The sequence below is a fragment of the Sorex fumeus genome, unplaced genomic scaffold (assembly GCF_029834395.1).
Source record: "Sorex fumeus unplaced genomic scaffold, SorFum_2.1 ptg000008l, whole genome shotgun sequence".
Lineage (NCBI taxonomy): Eukaryota > Metazoa > Chordata > Mammalia > Eulipotyphla > Soricidae > Sorex > Sorex fumeus.
In genome coordinates, this window is record NW_026606065.1 from 89,362,790 (window position 1) to 89,385,847 (window position 23,058).

At 42.1% G+C, this 23,058-nt stretch overlaps 1 protein-coding gene across 1 annotated transcript; it reads right to left on the reverse strand.

The window, feature by feature from the left end:
* Positions 1-695: 695 nt before the first annotated feature.
* On the reverse strand, positions 696-22,687 carry CCNA1 (cyclin A1). The gene is made up of 8 exons (XM_056109925.1): positions 22,514-22,687; positions 7,806-8,052; positions 7,500-7,624; positions 6,477-6,700; positions 5,040-5,244; positions 3,719-3,832; positions 2,495-2,628; positions 696-811 (listed from the first exon to the last, which is right to left on the reverse strand). Exons 1-8 carry the CDS (start codon positions 22,679-22,681, stop codon positions 760-762), a joined length of 1,269 nt encoding a protein of 422 aa, XP_055965900.1. The 5' UTR covers positions 22,682-22,687; the 3' UTR covers positions 696-759.
* Positions 22,688-23,058: the final 371 nt, after the last annotated feature.

Below are 23,058 nucleotides of genomic sequence, written 5' to 3' on the forward strand. Positions count from 1 at the left end.
AAGTCCCATCTTGTGGTGAAGTTTTGTTTTTACATACAAGTAAATCATTGCATCTTCTGAGGTTTGATATATGCTTGACAGGCAATGAAATCAAAACTGGACATTTGACACATCTGTACCCCTTTACAAAATCACATCCTATCCCAAGATGAGAATTAAATGTAAGTCAGTACTGGGAGGTACTTAGACAAGTCAGTGAGTTCGACTCACTACCTTTGCTCACTTAGTATGCTAGAGGGAAGCTAGAAGAAATAGAAGAGAGAGCCTGTGTATGTTCCTTTAGTAATATGCATAAGGCTTGAAGATTTACGGCTCTTCAGTTGTTTGAAGAGCCAAGAAAAAGGCGGTCTTAGAAAGTCTCAGGATAGTCATTTACCAAACATGAAAATACTTGGATTCCTTAGAACACTCAATCCCACACATGCCAGATATATAAAAACCAACTTAGAAGGATTCTTGAAATAGAGATGACATTTATAATGTTCAACTAGAATTTCAGGCTAGTGTATCAATCATGTTAATTAGCAAATCAGCCTAGCACATGATCATAAGACAAGTTGTTTATTCTTTTTAAAAAATCTTACTAGATTGTATTACAAGCTACTAAAGGTTAAGAGAACCTAAATACATTTATATTGTTTTAATGTTTAATCTATTTCGTAGCACTACAGCTTGGCTTAAGCTGCAGACACTTATAAATATAAAGAACGCTCCTGTTGATCTGGAGGATCGGTTCTGAAAGGGCTTCAGTTCTGAAATTTATTGTAGAGGAAGAATGGCAGGTGGTTCCATAAGAGACACGTGCATGTACCTAAAAGGAGACACAGAGCAAGCTCAATACAAGCTAAGGACTTCACTTTTGTAAAAGCACAGGCCACAGAAAAGATTCAAGTGGTTTCAATGGGATAAGGAAGGAAGTGAGTTGACTAGTTACTACAAAGGGACAAATTAGAATTTTAGCTGCTCTAAATTGATTTTCTTAATTTCACAGGAAATCTTACTTTTTTTTATGTAGGAGTACTGCTATTTATTCAGCCATTGATTAGCTGACTGAATTGGGCATGAATTCCACCTTCCTTTTTTTTCATAATCTTATTTATATTTTTTCTTCTTATATTTATTTATTGAATCACTGTGGGAAAAGTTACTAAGCTTTCAGGTTGTCTCAGTCATACAATGATCAAACACCTTTCCTTTCACAGTACTCATTTTTCACCACCAAGAACCCCAATATACCCCCCTCCCACTCCTCCCAATGCCTGTGAGGCAGATGATTTCCATTTAACTCTTCTCTACGTTGATTACATTCATTATTTCGACAAAAGATGCACCATTATTGTTTAGAATTTTCCCCCCCCCACCACCAATCAGAATTGCTGAAAAGGCATTGTGAAATACTTGTTCGTATTTAGCTGGTATGAGAATCATATAATGTCATATAATGATTTTGGATTTCTTGCTGCCAGGGTGGGGGGCAAAAGGGAGAAACACCCTTTCCCTCCCTGGGAGGCATGGTGCTGTAGTTTAATGCATGGACCATTTACTTTTCTATCACAAGCTGCCGGGCTCTGGATTAAGTGCTTTTGCTTCTGGAGCCATGGCCGTGCCAGAGAGCCACTTATGGGGGCAACTCGTGTCCTCGGTAGGTATGAAGGACGAGCCGGTACTGTCCCCCTTCCCATGAGACTGCACTTGCCCGTCACTGCCGGCTCATACCTGGCTTTCCAATAATCTCTGAGATGGCAGCCACCTTGTATGCGGTCCAGATGCATTTCTGCCAAAAGCCACTGGGTTTTGAGATTTGTTTCTGAGTCTCTGGGATCATGGCTGTTAATCAGATTGATCAGGAGCCAGAGAAGCCGCTTGTTGGCGGCAACTCGGAGTCTTGTTGGGGTGGGGAGGAAAGGGCTGGTTCCACCCCATCTGGTGAGGCCCCGTGTGTCTCATCACTGCAGGCCCAAACCTGACTGTCCAGTGGTCTCTGGATGATGGCGGTCACCGGGCCACCCGGAGGAACAGGCAAAGGCACAAAACCTATTCCCACCTGGAGTGGCCCAGCACCAGTAACCTACTGCAGGAACGGGACACATTTCTTCCAAAAGCTTTTGGGTTTTAAGATTTGTTTCTGAGTCTCTGGGATCATGGCTGGTAAGCAGTTTGATCAGGAACCAGAGAGGCCATGCCTCCAGTTATATAGCTGAGCCGGAGGTGGTTTGTGGGTGTGTCTCCCACATACCTAACTTTTGGCCGTTTACTTTCTTGGTAAACTTTGCCCCAAGTTTTTGGGGTCTGGCCAAAGGCACAGCAGCAATTTTGGGGTATCTGAAAGTCTGATGGTGCCATCAGGCTGTTGATGCACTCGCATCACAGGTAGGAAATCTTACTTTTTAGATGAGTGCCAGGTACACAATTTCTCTATTTTTAATTCTGACATTACTGCAGCCTATTATAGCTTGAAAATGTAAGCCTACATAAGAAAATTTCAAGAACTTACTTTGAAGTCTTATATTTCTCCCTAATTGCTTGCTGAGGCCGATGTGGGATATCAAGGCAGGCTTTATGTAACTCACTCAAGCAAGGCACAATTTCACTTAATGAATAGCCTGTAAATGCAGCCAGGGTTTCTGGCTAATTAAGACAAAAGGGGAGAGAGGGACATAACATCATAAGATACTAAAAATCTGAGGACTGTGAAATAAAGAGAATTTACCACCAAGCCTTCACACTCATCTCAAATAAAAACCCATACTCCCCCTTCAGAGATTTTAGAAATAAACTACATTAAAATGAACAGAGTTCTAAGTCTGCTCATATTGCATATTTATAATTCTCAATTGGGGGACACTTTACTTACCTGCTCCCTCATGAGCTGAATTTTTACCGGTCTACAGAGCCCCTACTGAGCTGAACACTCTATTTACCCAGACTAAGGAAGATTCTCAGCCAGAAGCAGAATAAGGTATTCTTAGAAAATGAAAGTAATAGAAAATAACTGCTCCTCTTTTTAGTACAAAATCTATCCTTCAAAAGCATTTCTAGGGTTTGAGAGTAAGTTGTGTACCGACCCTGGTTCAATTGGAGCACTGCATATGGTCCCTCGAGCACCTCCAGGACTGATCCCTGAGCACAGAGCCAGGAGTAATCCCTAAGCACTGTTGGGTGCAGCCCAAGCCGCCTTCCCCCCTTCCTCCCCACTTCCACCACCCTCTAACAAAAGGAAAAAATCCTGAGTCTAAGGAACTGTCTCCAATCTTGCCAGCTTTTCTGGCTAAGAAGGAATGCTAACTGCCTATTTCCTTAAAAGACTGGAGCATCCATCTGGCCATCCTACCTGCACCTGGGTTGTTTTCCATGGAAGGAAAAAGTCAGTCGTTTTTTCTTTGAGTGGCCTGAGCTAACATAACAAGGATCCTCCTTGCATGACTGTAGGCAATTTGGGGACACTTTACTTACACATGAGTTTGTGCTTCTGCAGAGTGAGAATGCAAATGCCACCTCCTGGATGTCCCATAATCTCTCCCCCCCACACAGATTAAGGCTTTTGAGATGAAGCCATGAAGGCTGACTGGCAAGACTAGACTTGGTTGCTTGCTGTCTGCTAGCAAGACAAAAAATTCCTCATGAAACAGAAAGGATAAGTCCATTATACGCCTATGGAGTCGTCGAGCAGATTTTAGATAGACCTTCAATTCCATCAGGAAACTAGGTAGACTCTTACCCAGAAGTGTCTGTTCACAGTATAGTTGGCCAGACAATACGCTGCAGCAGCTATCAGTGAAGGAAGGTATTTCAAGAATGGATCGGCTTCAAGTAGACTCAGTTCTGCTACATACTGAGCACAAGAGACAAAATCTCACAGGTTAGAAAACTGACTTGGGTGACAAGGAATCCTAGACATGCTAAGGGAACAATTCTGTTTTATCTGTATCCAAGCTGTTTCGAGTGATGAGCACAGAAATAGATAATCAAAATTATTCACCAGTTTAGTAACTTGAGAATAATATTTATGCTGTAGTAAGTTTCATTTCACAAGTACTTAGGCTTTTCATACAGTACATGATGGGTTAGTTTCTAATATCAGCTGTTTTATACCTATCCGATAAAATAGCATTGATGTAATGACTGGAATGGGAACAGAGCCTTCAATCCAAAAGGCAAAAAAAAAAATGACTATATTAAACTACTAATTTATTAAGCACAAAGTTGAAAAACCAAAACAGTGCCTGAAGGAACTTTTCAGATAGGAAAAACATAACATAGTGGAGAATTTAGATAGATATCCTTAATTATGTTTTACATAACATAAGATACCAGATATTCTTGATCATAATAGTTGGAAATCAAGTTTTCCAAAACAGTATTTAGTGTCTCCGACAAAAACTCAGTGACTTCAAATGACCAAGTAATACTTTATTATATAATATACAGCTGGAGCGATAGCACAGTGGGTAGGGCATTTGTCTGCACGTGGCTGGGTTCAACTTCGTCCCTCTTGGAGAGCCCGGCAAGCTGCCGACAGTATCCCACCTGCATGACAAAGCCTGGCAAGCTCTCTGTGGTGTATTTGATATGCCAAAAACAGTAACAACAAGTCTCATGATGGAGACATTACTGGTGCAAATTGATGAACAACTGGAGGACAGTGCTACAGTCCTATATAATATACCAGGATAACATTAAAGTCTAATTAAAGTACATTTATTTTGTTCCCATGCTATAAACCTAAGAGTATTGCTTGTCTGTGGTCTATATCAAAAAATTTTCCAAGCTTAAATTGAAGAGTTATTTTATCAGTCAACCTATGTCTGCCAAATGCAATCAATAACAATATTTCTAGAAGTTGAGTTCTTAAAATTAGCTCTTTTTCTTTGCTAAAAAGCTTTTGGGGGCTCAAGGGAAGAAGGAAGGAAGGAAGGCAGGAAGAAAGGCAGGCAGGGAGGGAGGGAGGGAGGGAGGGTCAGAGAGAAAGATTGCATTGATTAGGAAAGATAATTTTTACCCTTCTTGACACTTCCTTTCCTAGAAACCAGGGGGCTCACCTTGGCCATATTCTCAGTTCTGACACACACCCCTTGCTTCCTTAAGTATTGAAGAAGAAACTGGTTGGTGGTTGGCACTGTCAGATCAAAAGCTAGGACTTTCAGAAGCAGGTGTTCCATTCTTAACAGTTGTCGTTTTGTGTAGGTATCATCGGTGATGTACACAAACTCATCTACTTCCGGTGGATATATCTCTTCATATTTCCTGTGGAAGAGTTTTGGGAAGTACACCTTGGAATCTGGTGACTCTCCTTCTGTGCTGACATAACATGTCTCTCCTGAAGCCCATTTATACTTCTTTCCTTTGAACCCACATGTTCACATAAATAGCACTGGAAAGCTCAGGGCTATGAAAATATCACTACCTTCTTTCCAGAAAAAGAAATAAGAATTACAAGAATAGGTTGTTTTCTTCCTACTAATAGTGGGAACAGAAATCATTCTCACTGGGTATTTTCAGTTTTGATTTCTGATGCTCACTACATATGCTGAATGACAGGTACATAAGTAAATTCATCTTAATTCTATAGCTCTCAAACCATCTTTGTGAAACAGAAGAATGTTACATTGGACACAATGATGTTAAATAATATTAGGCTTTAGAATCATTTGTTTAGCTTTATCTATTAACTGGAAAAGAACTCTATATACACTACAGAAAGGTAAGTATAAAATTTCACTATTACCCCAATTTTCTTTCTTGTTTCTAACTTTCTGGAGGGGAATTTTAGCAGGGTTTTATGTATTAATAACTAAGTTGTCTGAGACCAGGAAAGTAGAAAGAAAATTACCACATACCAAGAGGTGACTTAATTAAAAACAGCCCAGACACAAACCAACTCTCTTACCAGACATTGATAGTAACCAGCTGAAAAAAGCTTATTCACTGAATTGTGGTTGTTAGATCATGACGATAGTTTTTATTTGGGCAGGGTACACCTGGCAGCGCTCAGGAATGACTTCTGGCTCTATGATCATGGATGACTCCTGGAGGTGTTAGGGAACTATAAGAGGTGGCATGGATTGAACCAGGTTGGCCATGTGCAAGGCAAGTGACCTATGCACTGTACTATCGCTCTGACCCATGAAGATAGCTTTTTATATAACCAAAATATCTTTTAAGAGAACTTTTACTCATATTAGAATACAGTCCAAGGACCACATCACAAAACACTTCAATGAAACATTGTGTTTGAGCTGAAAGTTGCCTTAGTCATAATATTGGACTTGCTGCTATAAATTGTCAGTTTTGCAGAGTGAACATGTGATAAGACTCAGTGTCTCTACAGATGTTATAAAAGATAATGCTCTATTACCAAAAAGCATGACTACATTTTAATTACCAAGCACTGCCATTTCTTTACTAAATGGAAAAGAAAAATCAAATATTTGGAAAGGCTCCAATTTCTCATGTATTCAAACTGAAAGAACACTTACGAAGCCAGAAGGATGGCAGCAGTTCCCACAAGCTGCAGTTTTCCTCTCAGCACAGACATGCATGAAAGAAACCTGTCCAGGAAGTTCACAGCCAGGTAGAGGGTCTCAGCTCGAAGCTTATATTCTTCACCCACCTCAACCAGCCAGTCCACCAGAATTGTTCTCATGCCTTCTGTAATGTCTGGCTGTTTCCTCATGTAGTGTGCTTTGGGCCTGTGTCTTATCTGTTTGGGTAAAGAGTCATGGTTGTTGAGATGGAAATGCATCTTTGTTGAAGCAGTTACGTATTAAAAGAATAGATATACTTTAGGTATGTGACATTGTAAACCCACATTTATATACCATAGCAATTTCACCACTGAACAGCAAGTACTATCCTTCACCTTAAAATTGAGCCCTTTTGGGCTGGAGCAATAGCACAGCGGGTAGGGCGTCTGCCTTGCACGCGGCCGACCTGGGTTCGATTCCCAGCATCCCATATGGTCCCCTGAGCACTGCCAGGAGTGATTCCTGAGTGCAGAGCCAGGAGTAACCCCTGTGCATCGCCGGGTGTGACCCAAAAAAGAAAAAAAAATTGAGCCCTTTTTGCCCAAGGATTCTGATATTTAAATAGCTGCTATATCAGAAAGATCATTTCATAGGACAGCTGCTATCTTTAAAAATTTCAAGAGCAGAGGTTAAGAGGAAACTAAAACTTAAATGAATCGATCAATGAATATTTACCATGATAAGGAATAAATTACAAAATTATGCCACTTTAATATAAGTAAGTAACAAATAAAGGAGAGAAAGGGAACAACAATATGCTTTCATTCTAAGGAGGGCAATCATATGACTAACCTTGAGTCATAGACCATTAACCTATGTACAGCTACTCACCCACCAACTATTATTTTTCATGGCTGAACTTTCATTGGTATGTCTTAAGGTGATCCACAAGTTCTGTTGGCCACGAGTTTAGAACTATCTTAATATTAAGCACTCGAGGAGCTAGAAATGAAAGGAGAAGCTGGAAAAACTCACTTCGGCTTCTCGAAGGTACTGATGGATTTCTTCAGCATATTCAGTCACATTTATTATATCTGTACTAAACTCTGATGCATCTTCAGACTGGGAATGGAGCGATGAATCTACCAGCATAGGGGAAACTGCAGGGGTTCGATATGATCAGAAAAGACATTTCATTGAAAAACTCACCCCATCCAGTAAATTTTCATAGGAAGTTGTGAAAACAGTTATCACTTTATGGTTTCTCTTCCTAGTTATTCCTAACTGAATACGGGTCAATTAGAAACACAAGGTACAGTCACCATCGACGAATCCGGTTACCTGCGCTAAAATCCAGCAGGAAGTGAAGGTCTGACTTGAGTGTACTTGTGCCTACTTCATACACATCTTCAAAAGCCATCTCCTCTCTCCCCACGCAGCTGTCTCTTTCCACCTGCTCTGACTCAGCCATATAGATATCAAATCCCTGCTTGGCTGGCACATGGACCGCACAGTCAGAGAGCACTTTCTTTCCAGCTGGAGGGAAGACATTTTCCGATCCAGAGAAACACCTGATTGCTGTGATTCCCTGAAGAGGATTAAGGTTCTTGTTAGATGCAATACCAAAGAGCATTCATGTGTCTGATTATAGTAGTCTGGGAAGATGAAAAGATTCTTGAATTATCTCTACTTAGAATTTAACTTCAAAAAAGGAAGCTCTTAAAGCATGACTTCCCTTATCTTTGTTTATGGTTGACATTTGGGAGAAAGAGCTGCTTAATATTTGCCATCTTCTACTCATGTATTATCAAAGGGAACTCACACTATGGGAAAAAATGAGAAGACTTTGACTGTCCTCGAAAATGAAATAGGAACTGTGTGTGTGTGTGTGTGTGTGTGTGTGTGTGTGTATACATTAGGTTTTATGCTTTCATACCTATAGAATTTCAGGATTTCATAATTATCTGGAAAAGCTCTTAACACTTGCTCCTACAGTCCCCCTTAATAGTTAAATTTTAGTCAGCAGGCCCTTATAAAATTCCTACTTTATAGTTAGTCGGGCTGGAGCAATAGCACAGAGGGTAGGGCGCTTGCCTTGCACACGGCTGACCTGGGTTTGATTCCTCCGCCCCTCTCAGAGAGCCCGGCAAGCTACTGAGAGTATCTCGCCCGCACAGCAAAACCTGGCAAGCTCCCCATGACATATTCAATATGCCAAAAGCAGTAATAACAAGTCTCACAATCTGTTGTGAGACGTTACTGGAGCCCACTCGAAAAATTGATGAACAACAGTGCTACACAGTGCTATAGTTAGTCATTTAGATATATGACAATTTTGGAAATTCTTACTACTAAATTCTTACAGAATAAGTTTTGTATGACATAATGAAATTATCCTTGTGGAAATCTTTTAGTCATTCTCCCTTTTCTTTTCCCTATAGCTTTAACAATGGGAATTGTGTGTGTGTGTGTGTGTGTGTGTGTGTGTGTGTGCGTGTGTGTGCACGCATGAGCAAATGCACAGCCTTCAGTGAAACAAGCACAATAAGGTGAGACATGCTGGGTGGCCTGAAGGTATGCTGAAGTAGGCAGGTGGGTAGGCTTTAGGAGTTTGTACTATCCTAGTGTAAATGTTACTACATTAATAAAGTCACTGTCACTGTCCTCCCATTGTTCATCGATTTGCTCGAGCAGGCCCAGTAATGTCTCCATTGGAGAATTTCTTGTTACTGTGTTTGGCATATCGAATACATCACGGGTAGCTTGCCAGGTTCTGCCGTGTGGGCGAGATACTCTAGGTAGCTTGCTGGGCTCTCCGAGAGGGGCAGAGGAATCGAACTTGGGTCGGCCATGTTGGCTGAGTGCAAGGCAAACGCCCTACCACTGTGCTATTGCTCCAGTCCACTACATTAATACTACATTAACATTCTTATTTACTCTCAGCACTTATGGTTGAGCCTAATTCGAAGTTAGTGATGTGGCCTCATAATAGAAAAAATGTCCTTATGTTTGTACTAGGATACCAATACACAATATAAATAGTTAAAACTTCAAGAAACTATACTCAGAACTCCAAGTTACCATCAACTTTGACTTTTGCTGAGTAGAAATACACAAATGGATTGAGACATAGATTCATTATAAAAATACTTATGGAGGGGCTGGAGCAATAGCACAATGGGTAGGATGTTTGCCTTGCACGCGGCCGTCCCGGGTTCAATTCCCAGCATCCCATTATGGTCCCCTGAGCACCACCAGGAGTAAGTCCTGAGTGCATGAGCCAGGAATAACCCCTGTGCAATGCTGGGTGTAACCCCCCCACAAAAAAAAAACCAACTGTGGATCATCTACAATGTGCCAGACTCTGCATCCAGTTCATAGTGAATAAAATATTTATAAAGAACTGCCATCATGGAATTTATATTCTAATTGGGGAACTGAGGAAGGAAAAGATAAAAAAAAATCAGATGGTGAAATGTGTTTGGGAGCAGAAAAACACAGGGAAAGAAGAGTCATTTTCAATTTCAAAAGAATTATCAGGTAAGGCCCAACTAAAAAGGGCAGAACTGAACAGACATGAAAAAGGTAAAGGAATAAGTCACACAATTAGAGGAAGGAACAAGATTCTGGACAGGAGGAAAGAGCAATTTAAAGACCCTGAGAGATCAGAGTATGTCCTACAGACACATCAAGGCACATATCAGGCAGAATGAGTGAGTGCTGCAGGACCAAAAAGGAAGCAAGAAAGAGAAATTAGACGTAGGTGAAGGTCTACTATCAGTCATTTAAAAACTGTCTTCTAGTTAGAGATAAGCAGCCATAGGAGACTTCTGGACTAATAAGTGATCTAATGTGATTGATATCTTGAAAGCATCATTCAACCTGGTGTATAGGTATACAGAGCAAGTGAAGATAAACAATTCTAAAACCTGCAAGTTCCAGAGCTGGAGAAAAAATAGGGGTGTTTAGAACTATTGCTACATCCCTATAAAAATATCCACTCTTCGATGCATGTCGAAAGTAGACTATGGACTGAACATGTTTGCCACTCAATGCCTCTTTTGCAGACCACAACACCCAAAAGGAGAGAGAGAACACAGGGGATTGCCCTGCCACAGAGACAGGGGGGATGGGGGGATGGGGGTGGGAGGGATATTATCCATGGTGGTGGAAAATGGGCACTGGTGGAGGGATGGGTATCTGATCATTGTATAATTGAAACCAAAGCACAAAAAATTGTAAATCTACAACTGTAAAAAAAAAAATAAAATAAAATAAAGGGGAAAAAAAATATCCACTCTTCAAAGAAATGGAGCAAACACTCCTGAAATTCACATGGAACAATAAGCCCCCACGAACAGTTAAAGCAATTCTTGGGAAAAAGACAATGGGAGGCATCACCCTCCCCAATCTCAAACTCTACTACAAAGTGGTAATAATTAAAACAGCATGGTACTGGAACAAAGGCAGAACCGCAAACCAATGCAACAGGGTTGAATATCCTGACACACACATCCCCAAATATATAATCATATAATCTTTAATAAGGGAGCAAGAAATGTGCAGTGGAGCAAGGAAAGCCTCTTTAACAAATGGTGTTGGTAAAACTGGAAAGCTACATGCAAAAAAATGGGCTCAGACCTCTACCTAACACCATGTACAAAAGTCAGATCAAAATGGATTAAAGACCTCAACATCAGACCAGAATCCATAAGGTATATTGAAGACAAGATCAGCAAAACCATCCACGAAATTGAAGCTAACGGTATCTTCAAAGATGACACATCACTAGCCAAGCAAGTGAAAACAGAGATAAACAAATGTGACTATATTAAACTAAGAAGCTTCTGCACCTCAAAAGAAACAGTAACCAAAATACAAAGACTGTCTACAGAATGAGAAAGGATATTCACCCAATACACATCCAGTAAGGGGTTGATATCAACGATATACAAAGCACTGGTTGAACTCCACAAGAAAAATCCATCAAAAAATGGGGTGATGAAATGAACAGAAACTTTCTCAAAGAAGAAATCCAAATGGCTATAAGGCACATGAGAAAATGCTCTAAATAACTAATCATCAGGGAGATGTAGATCAAAACAACAATGAGATATCATTTCACACCATAGAGACTGGCCCATATCCAAAAGAACAAAAGCAACCGATGTTGGCGCAGATGTGGGGAGAAAGGGACTCTCCTTCACTGCTGGTGGGAAGGCCGACTGGTTCAGCCCTTTTGGAAAACAGTATGGACGATCCTCAAAAAAAAAAAAAAATTATAAATTGAGCTCCCATTTGACTCAACAATACCACTCCTGTCAATATATCCCAGAAAGACAAAAAAGTACAGTCAAAATAACATCCATATTTGTATGCTCATTGTTGCACTCTTTACAATAGCCAGAATCTGGAAAAAACCTGAGTGCCCAAGAACAGATGACTGGTTAAAGAAACTTTGGGACACCTACACAATGGAATACTATACAGCTGTTAGAAAAGATGAAGTCATGAAATTTGAATACAAGTGGTTCTACATGGAAAGTATCATGCTAAGTGAGTCATCAAGAGAGGGACAGACATAGAAAGATTGCACTCATTGTGGAATATAAAGTAACAGAATGGGAGACTCCATGGCTTGGAAGCTGGAAGCACATGCTGGGGGGAAAGACAGCTTAGATAGAGAAAGGAAGACCAAGTAAAGAGAACAGCATGCTCAGGATGGGAGATGTGTGCTGAAAGTAGACTACAGACTGAACATGATGGCCACTCAATACCTCTATTGCAAACCACAAAACCCTAAAGAGAGAGCAAAAGGGAATGCTCTGCCACAGAGGAGGGGCAGGGGTTGGGGGGTGATAGGGTGGGAGGGGCAGGAGGGATCAATGATGGTGGAGAATGGGCACTGGTGGAGGGATAGGTACTTGATCATTTTAGAATGAAAACCCAAGCATGAAAGTTTGTAAGTCTACAATTGCACCCCATAGCATTTAACTAATAAAAATTAAATTAAAAAATAAAAAAGGATTATCACTACATTGCCAAATAAGGCAAAGAGTAGTAGTTTTTTGTTTATTTGGGCCACACCACGCTGTGCTCAGGGCCTACTCGTGGCTCTGCACTCAGGGGTCACTCTTATCACAAGAGTTTAAGATGTAAAAGAATAAATATATGTATTGTTGTATCTTATCTGGAAATTGCAAATATTTCTTATTTGTACTGGGAACACAATCAGCAGTGTTCAAGGCTTACTCCTGGTTCTGTGCTCAGAGATTACTCATGGCGGTGCTTGGGGGACCTTATGTAGTTCTGGGGATTAAACTGCATTTGGGTCGGCTGCATGCTCAGCAATCATCTTAACACCCATAATTTTTCAGTTCAATAAGATAAGGACTGAGAATTAAGTCAAGAGACAACAACGAAAGAATAATGAAAGTATTTATTCAATATGCAACTCTGAATAGTTATTACCTCAAACACTGGGACGACATAGGTGACTCTAGCATCCTAAATCCTCATTCTGATGGTGTTTATATGCTAGAAATTCCCAAGAATTATTGCTACATTGCCAAGTCAGGCATAATTGCAAAAAGTAGTAGGTTTTTGTTTATTTGGGCCACACCAAGCTGTGCTCAGGCCTTACTCCTGGCTCTGCACTCAGGGATCACTCCTATAGTAAGAGTTTAAGATGTAAAAAAAAATGAATATATGTATTGTTGCTGGTTGAGCCCAGCAGAAGAAAATGAACAGAGAAGCTAGAATGCTCTTCTTGAAGAGGTCAGAGCGTATGTGTGTGCTTCATATGATAAGAAGAGGGGCTAAGATCACATAAGAGCAGGGGCTGTTCAGTTACCTAGGGAGCGGGGATGGTAGAGTACATGGAGCCTCTGTGAAATTCATATGAGAGCATATGGGAGTTCTTTTATGATTGCGTCTTATATTTTAGGAAAATAGGGTGCCTAGTCATTAGCTGAGAGCAGGGGTAGAGGTGGGAGTTTGGGAAGATTAAAATCAGTATAAAACTGATTTTCTAAGAAATTGGTAGGAAATTAGAGCAGACAGCTGAAGAGGCAAGCTGGGTAACAAAAGACGTGAATGAAAGACAGAGTGACGTGGAACAGAGGACTCCAGGACGTAGGCAGTTCCCAACCAGGGCCTCAAGCTACAAGGACCTAATACCTGAAATCACAGGCCAGAGGACCTGTGAGAATGGCTTTACAAGCAACATAATAATAGCTGGGGATTTCAACACCAATCTGCCACCTCTCAATAGATCAACCAGACTAAACAGTATGTATATACATATATATTTTTCATTTCATTTCATCATCCTGTTAATCGTCGATTGCCTCGAGCAGGCCCCAGTAACGTCTCTTTCATCCTAGCACTGAGATTATATTCAGGGCTCTTTAGGAGAATGAGACCCATCATTGTTACTGGTATTTGGCATATTTGGTAGGCCACGGGGAGTTTGCCAGACTCTGCCCTGTGGGCAGGCTACATTCGACAGCCTGCAAGTTTGTCCAAAGTAGGAATGAGATAATAAGATGTCGCGCGGCCGCGAATGCGGCTGCGCGGTTCCGGGATCTGGATTTTATAGTCTCTGAGTCTTGGCCGCTGATGGGATTACACGGCGCCAGGGGGCCAGGTGGTGGGTGTGACCCCCGCCTACTGGAATTTGGAGGATCTGGGTGGAAGATGCTCGACTCCAATTCGAGTAGGCTTGGAGGTCTCGGCCCCGGAACCCGCGTGGCTTTGTCCCTCTGCCAGTACCTTCAGGTGTGCGGAGAGTGGTCTCAGCATGGTGGTGGCTGGTCCTGGAGGTCTCCGGCTGCCGTAGCCCTGGCCGGGGCGGGGAGGAAAGCTCAACCCGCTCCCCTCCAAGGGACTCCGGGAAGGAACACCGAGGCGCGGGGGCAGAGACTGCACTGCTCTCGTCCGGGATCTGGATTTTATAGTCTCTGAGTCTTGGCCGTTGATGGGATTACACGGCGCCAGGGGGCCAGGTGGTGGGTGTGACCCCCGCCTACTGGAATTTGGAGGATCTGGGTGGAAGATGCTCGACTCCAATTCGAGTAGGCTTGGAGGTCTCGGCCCCGGAACCCGCGTGGCTTTGTCCCTCTGCCAGTACCTTCAGGTGTGCGGAGAGTGGTCTCAGCATGGTGGTGGCTGGTCCTGGAGGTCTCCGGCTGCCGTAGCCCTGGCCGGGGCGGGGAGGAAAGCTCAACCCGCTCCCCTCCAAGGGACTCCGGGAAGGAACACCGAGGCGCGGGGGCAGAGACTGCACTGCTCTCGTCCGGGATCTGGATTTTATAGTCTCTGAGTCTTGGCCGCTGATGGGATTACACGGCGCCAGGGGGCCAGGTGGTGGGTGTGACCCCCGCCTACTGGAATTTGGAGGATCTGGGTGGAAGATGCTCGACTCCAATTCGAGTAGGCTTGGAGGTCTCGGCCCCGGAACCCGCGTGGCTTTGTCCCTCTGCCAGTACCTTCAGGTGTGCGGAGAGTGGTCTCAGCATGGTGGTGGCTGGTCCTGGAGGTCTCCGGCTGCCGTAGCCCTGGCCGGGGCGGGGAGGAAAGCTCAACCCGCTCCCCTCCAAGGGACTCCGGGAAGGAACACCGAGGCGCGGGGGCAGAGACTGCACTGCTCTCGTCCGGGATCTGGATTTTATAGTCTCTGAGTCTTGGCCGCTGATGGGATTACACGGCGCCAGGGGGCCAGGTGGTGGGTGTGACCCCCGCCTACTGGAATTTGGAGGATCTGGGTGGAAGATGCTCGACTCCAATTCGAGTAGGCTTGAAGGTCTCGGCCCCGGAACCCGCGTGGCTTTGTCCCTCTGCCAGTACCTTCAGGTGTGCGGAGAGTGGTCTCAGCATGGTGGTGGCTGGTCCTGGAGGTCTCCGGCTGCCGTAGCCCTGGCCGGGGCGGGGAGGAAAGCTCAACCCGCTCCCCTCCAAGGGACTCCGGGAAGGAACACCGAGGCGCGGGGGCAGAGACATATATATATACACACACATATACACTCATATATACATATATATGTAAACTTTTGATTCCCCAAAAGCTGAATACACAATCTTCCCCAATGGACATTGGACCATGGGACATTCTCCAAGATAGACCACATGCTGGCTCATAAAACATACCTCCATAAAATTAAAAGGATATTATATCAACAATCTTTTCAAACCATGATGCACTGAAAATAGGAGTGAATCAGACCCAGAAATAGAGAATCAAACCAAACACCTGGAAATTAAACAGCTCATTACTGAATAACCAGTGGCTTAGAGAGGAAATCAAAGAGGAAATAAAAAGATTGCCGGAAACAAAAGAGAATGAAGACATGAGCTACCAGAACTTGTGGAATACAGAAAAAGCGGTGTTAAGAGGAAAGTTTACAGCTCTGCAATCATTCATCAGGAAGGAAGAAAGAGTCCACATAAATCATTTAACCTCACAGCTTAAGATCTTGGAAAATGACCAACTAAAGGAGCCCAAACGAGGCAGGAGGAAGGACATAATAAAATTAAGAGCAGAAATTAATGAGCTGAAAGGCTAAAAAAAATCCAAAAGATCATGAAACCAAAATCCGGTTCTTTAAGAAATAAATGAGACCTATAAACCACTAGCAAGACTCACAAAGGGAAAGAGAACCCTAATAAACAGAGTCCAAAATGAAAGGGGAGACATCAAAATCCACAGAAATTCAAAGGATCATCAAAGATTACTTTGAGATCTTTTTGCCACAAGACAACCTTAAAGAAATAGATAAATTTCTGGATTCCTATAACCTCCCAAGGCTTAACCAAAAAGATCTGGAATACGTGAACAGACTCCCAAATAGTTTCTATGAGGCAAATATACTGATACCAAAAGCAGACAGACTTTTGGTATCAGACAGACACCACATAAAAAGAGAATTATAGGCTGATATCCTTGATAAATACAAATGCAACGATTCTCAACAAAATGTCAGCAAACAGAATCCAACGACTCATCAAAAAGATCATACACCATGACCAAATAGGAATCATCCTGGGGAAGTAAAATAGTTTAACACTCCCACCATCAATCAACATAATACACCATATCAATAAAAGAAACGATAATAAACATATGATCCTATCAATATATGCAGAGAAAGCATTTGACAAGATCCAGCACCCATTTATGATTAAAAAAAAAAACAACTCCCAACAAAATGGTAGTTGAAGGAACTTTCCTCAGTATAATCAAAGCCATCTACCACAAGCCCACAGCAAGCATTACTCTCAATGGGGAAAAACTAAAAGCCTTCCCTCTAAGATTGGGGATAAGACAAGGGTGTCCACACTAGCCACTTCTATTCAATATAGTACTGGAAGTACTTGCCATAGAAGTTAGGCAATAACACCATGTACAAAAGTAAGATCAAAATGGATTAAAGACCTCAACATCAGACTGGAATCCATAAGGTACATTGATGACAAAGTTGGCAAAACCCTCCATGACATTGAAGCTAATGGTATCTTCAAAAATGTCATGCCACTGGAGAAGTTAGGCAATAACACCATGTACAAAAGTAAGATCAAAATGGATTAAAGACCTCAACATCAGACTGGAATCCATAAGGTATATTGATGACAAAGTTGGCAAAACCCTCCATGACATTGAAGCTAACGGTATCTTCAAAAATGTCATGCCACTGGCCGAGCAAGTGAAATCAGAGATAGACAAATGGGACTATCTTAAACTAAGAAGCTTCTGCACCTCAAAAGAAACAATGACCAAAATACAAAGACGGTCTACAGAATGGGAAAGGATATTCATCAAATACACATCGACAAGGGGTTGATATCAAGGATATATAAAGTACTGGTTGAACTCCACAAGAAGAAAACATTCAACCCCATAAAAAAAAAATGGGGCAATGAAATGAACAGAAGCTTCCTCAAAGAAGAAATCCAAATGGCTAAAAGGCACATGAGAAAATGCTCTACAATATTAATTATCAAGGAGATGCGGATCAAAACAACAATGAGATATCATCTCACACCACAGAGACTGGCCCACATCCAAAGGAACAAAAGCAACCGGTGCTGGCGCGGATGTGGCGAGAAAGGGACCCTCCTTCACTGCTGATGGGAATGCTGACTGGTTCAGCCCTTTTGGAAAACAGTGTGGATAATTCTCAAAAAATTAGAAATTGAGCTCCCATTTGACCCAGCAATACCACTCCCGGGAATATATCCCAGAGAGACAAAAAAGTATAGTTGAAGTGACATCTGCACTTGTTTGTTCATTGCAGCAATCTAAACAATAGCCAGAATCTGGAAAAAACCTGAGTGCCTGAGAACAGATGACTGATTAAAGAAACTTTGGTACCTCTACACAATGGAGTAATATGTAGCTGTTAGAAAAAATGAAGTCATAAAATTTACATACAAGTGGTACTACATGGAAAGTATCATGCTAAGCTAAATGAGTCAGGAAGAGAGGGATAGAAATAAAAAGATTGCATTCATCTGGGGAACATAAAGTAACAAAATAGGAGACTAACACCCAAGAATAACCAAGAGAAGTACCAGGAGCTTTACTCTATGGCTTGGAGGTCAGCCACACATGCTAGGGGAAAAGGCAGCTCAGATAGAGAAAAGAGTACCAAATAAAGGGTGTTGGGAGGATCCTCCCAGGATGGGAGAAGTATGCTGAAAGTAGACCATAGACCAAACATGATTGCCACTCAGTGCCTCTTTTGCAAACCACAACACCAAAAGGAGAGAGAGAACAGAGGGAAATGCCCTGCCACAGAGACAGGGTGGGATGGGGGGATGGAGGTGGGAGGGATACTGGGATCCATGGTGGTGGAAAATGAGCACTGGTGGAGGGATGGGTATTTGATCATTGTATAATTGAAACCCAAACACAAAAATTTGTAAGTCTACAACTGTACCTCATGGTGTTTCTCTAATAAAAATTTAATAAAAAAAGAAGTTAGGCAAGAAAAAGATATCAAGGGCATTCCAAATAGGAAAGGAAGAAGTCAAGCTATCACTATTTGCAGAAAACATGATACTATACTTAGAAAATCCTCTCAACAAAAAAGTTCTTAGAAACAATAGGTCTGTATAGTAAAGTGCCAGGTTACAAAATCAGTGCCCAAAAGTCCAAAGCTTTCCTATATACAAATAATGAAAGAGATATTTTTAAAAATCTCATTCACAATTGTGCCTCAGAAAACCAGTACCTCAAAATCAGTTTATTTAAGGAGGTAAAGGACCTATACAAAGAAAACTACTAAGCACAACTTCAGGAAATGCAGGAAGACACTAGGAAAAGGAGACACAACCCTTGCTTGTGGATCAGGAAGATTAACATTGTCAAAATGGCAATACTCCCCAAAGAATTAAACAGATTCAATGTGGTCCCTATAAGGATACCCATTTTTCAAAGAAATAGACTAAGCACTCCTGAAATCCATATGGAACAATAAACCCTCACGAATAGCTAAAGCAATCGTTAGGATAAAGAATTTGGGAGGCATCACCTTCCCCAATTTCAAATTGTACTACAAAACAGTAGTAATTAAAACAGGATAAAGATAGACCCACAGACCAATGGAATTGAGTTGAATATCTTGACACACAACCTCAAATATAATATGATCACTTAATCCTTGATAGAGGAGAAATAAATATGGAGTGAAGTAGGAAAAGCCTCTTTAACAAGTGGGAAAACAAGACAGCAACATGCAAAAAAAAAAAAAAAAACCAAAAACAAAAAACAGACCTCTCTCTACTGCCAGGTACAAATGTTAGAGATCAAAATGGATTAAAGACCTCAATAACGGGCCTGAATCTATAAGGTACATAGAGGAAAATATAAGGAAAACACTCAATGATATTGAAACTAAAGACATCTTTAAAGATGAAAAACCAGTGACCAAGCAGTGGAAGAAAAGAGAAACAAATGAGACTACATTAAACTAAGAAACTTCTGCAACTCAAGAGAAACAGCTATGAAGATAGAAAGGCAGCCCATGGAATGGAAAAGTTATTTACCCAGTACCCATCAGATTAGCGTATATAAAGGCATTAAAGATATATAAGGCACTGGTAGAACTTTACAAGAAAAAACCTCCAATCCATCAAAAAACAATGGGGATAAGAAACGAACAGAAACTTCCTCAAAAAAGAAATACAAATGGCCAAAAGTTGCATGAAAAAAATGCTTTACATTGAAAATCATCAAGGAGATGCAAATCAAAACAACAATATATCATCTTATACCACAGAGACTGGCACACATCAAAAAGAACAACCAGTGCTGGTGTGGATGTGGGGAGAAAGGGGTTCTCATTCATTGTTAATGGGAATGTTGACTGATTCAGCTTTTTTGGAAAACAACATGGGCATTCCTAAAAAAATTAGAAATTGAGTTTCCATATAGCCCAGCAATAACACTTCTGGGAATATACCTGGGGGTGCAAAAGCATAACAATAGTAATGACATCTGCACTCGTATGTTCACTGTAGCACTGTCCACAATAGCCAGAATCTGGAAACAACCTGAGTGCCCGAGAACAGACAACTGGTTAAAGAAACTATGGTACATCTACACAATGAATTATTATGCAGCTGTTAGGAAAGATGAAGTCATGACATTTGCTTATAAGTGGACGGACATGGAGAGTTTCATGCTGAGTGAAATGAGTCAGAAGGAGAGAGAGAGAGAATGACTACACACATTTGTGGGATATAAAAAAACATATATGAGACTAACACCCCAGGAGAGTAGAAAGAAGGGCCAGAGGATTGGTCCACGGTTGGAAGCCTTCTTTTTTTTTTTCTTTCTTTCTTTTTGGGTCACACCAGGCAATGCACAGGGGTTATTCCTGGTTCATGCACTCAGGAATTACTCCTGGCCATGCTCGGGGGACCATATGGGATGCTGGGAATCGAACCCGGGTTGGGCCGCGTGCAAAGCAAATGCCCTACCCTCTGTGCTATCACTCCAGCCCTAAGGTTGGAAGCCTTCTTCAAATTTGTGGGACAGGGCAGTTGGGATAGAGAAGGGATCACTATGACAATGAACGATAATGATGGTTTGATGTTTGGAAGGGATTGCTCTGGATTGGGAGTAAGTGGGTAAGGGACCAAACATGATAAACTCTCAGTATTCGTATTGCAAACCATAATGACCAAAAGTTGGTGGAGGGGGAGAGCTTGAGAGGGGTGAGACGGAGAGAGAAAGAGAGAACAGACAGACAGACAGAGACAGAGAGAAAGTGCCTGCCATAGAGGCAGGCTGTGGTTCGGGGGTGGTGTGAGAGATACTGGGGAGATTAGTGGTGGGAAAGCACACTGGTGGAGGAATGGGTGTTGGAACACCGTATGACTGAAACCCCATCATAAAATCTTTGTAACTGTGTATCTTACAGTGATTCAATTTTTAAAAAAAAATTTTTTTAAACAGAACAGGTGAATGATGGTTATGGTTTAAACTTGCCTATCTGCATTGGTGTAGACCTGACTGCCAATTTCTAAAACCAGGTTTTACACTTTAAGAATAAAGAAGTAAACATGTTGAACATTGTTAAAAACCACTTTCATTTTTCTAAAGCTTTAACAGGTCTTCTTGGTTATATACATGTTCCCCACCACTATGCACCACCATACCCCAAATCTTCATCAAATGCCACACCAAAAGGCAAATGACTTTGACAGCCAGTAGATGAGGGATCACTACTCTGGGGTTTCTAAACTACCCCAATTCTCTCGTCCCCCTTTCTTAAACCTCTGCATTTTCTTTTCTCTTCCTCCCTCCCTGTGTGTTCTCTCTCTTCTTCCTCCTCCTCCTCTTTCTCCTCTTCTTCCTCCTCCTCCTCTTTCTTCTCTTTTTCCTCCTCCTCCTCCTCTTCCTCCTTTTCCCCCACTCCCTCCACCTTCTCCTCTCCCCTCTCTGTTTTGGGCCACACCCAACAGTGTTCAGAGTTTTCTCTTGGCTCTGTGATCAAACCAGTTTGCAAGCTCGTCTAGTTTCTCTTCACTTCCAGGACAAACATGACGTGGGGATCAAACCAGGGTCTGCTGCCTGCACACAGTACTATCTCTCTGATACTAAACCTCTCAATTTTCTTGTGTATAATATCAGGATACCTGGACTACCAATTTCGCTGGATAATTGCTGGCATCCTTTCATTACAGATGAGCAAAACAGGATTAAGGCTTGGGTCAGGATCAAATATCATATTTAGGAAAGGCATTTTTCTATCTCAAAGTGAATTCTGAAGGATTCAAATATCCGCTTAAGTGTGTGAGTTTGTTTTCAGTCTGTTAAAGGAGGTACCCACAGTCAATTTTGACTACTGATGGCAAGTATATATTTATCCAATAGCTCTTTTTCAGGACTGGGAAGATGGGGGCTATCAAAACACCTTTTTTTTTTAAGCCTTCAGTTTATCTGAGCACACTTTTTTGAAGTAAATCTAGGAGGATCCCATGGAGAGCCCATCCTTATCTCCAATATCTCTTGCAACACAGCCTAGAGCAGTATGAAGCTGGCAGAATCCCAGTTCCCTTGTTAATTTGGAGGCATTGTGTTTTCTTTTACTCCTGTACATGACTTGACATGCTTAATCCAACAGTTCCTAGATAACTATCTGTGAGACTGGGAAAGGAGCAAAAGAAAAATTATTCATCATTTCCAGCAGAAAGAGGACCCAACCAAGAGAGCTATAGAGATTGAAATGTCTCTAGAGTCCAGATTCCAGGGCTGGAATACTCAAGGGAGATGGTAAGCAAAGCAGTAAGAGGAACACCTCGGATCAGGATGAGAGAGCCCTTTTGTTGTTGTTGTTCTTTTATCATTGTTTGTTTATGGGCCACACCCAACAGTGTTTAGGGCAGACTCCTGCCTCTGCCCTCAGGGATCACTTCAGGGGACCACCCGGATACCGAGGATCGAGTCCCGGTAGGCTGTGTGCACGGCAAGCATCCTGGCCCACTCTTCAGCCCCAGCTGGAGAGCCCTTCATAAGCAGCCCTCCTCAGCTTCTCTGCCTTTACCTGGCCAAAGGTCTTCCTGTACTGCTGCCCATTCTCAGTTAGCACCCCTAGCACTGTTCTTTGCGGTGGATCTTGGCCGAGCTGAGCTCTAGTTAGCATCTGAACAGCATCGGGACCTCTTGACACGGGAGCCAGGACGACTCCACTCTTGGAGTTGCTATGATGCATAGCCTCCGTCTCCGCAAGCTGCAGCTACCAAGGAAGAAAAAACGGACAAATCCAAATCGGTTAGTTCCCTAACTCCAACCAGCTACTCCAGGGATGTAGTAATTCTTCTTCCTAGTCCGGAGCGCATTAAACCACAATCATCTCAGCAATTAGGACTGGGCAATTAGGACTCAGCAATCAGGCATGATCTGGAACAGGACCCCAAGCTGCCACAGCAGTTTTGAGGGCCCGCAACCGTGACTAGAATCTCTTGAAGCCTTCTTCCAAGACCTGCCTAAGGTCTGGGAGCTGGAAGGAGGGCGAGACCTTGATAAACCTCAGAACCCAACCGGGGTACTACACGTTCGTGGAGGGCCTAAATCTACAGGCTCAACTCT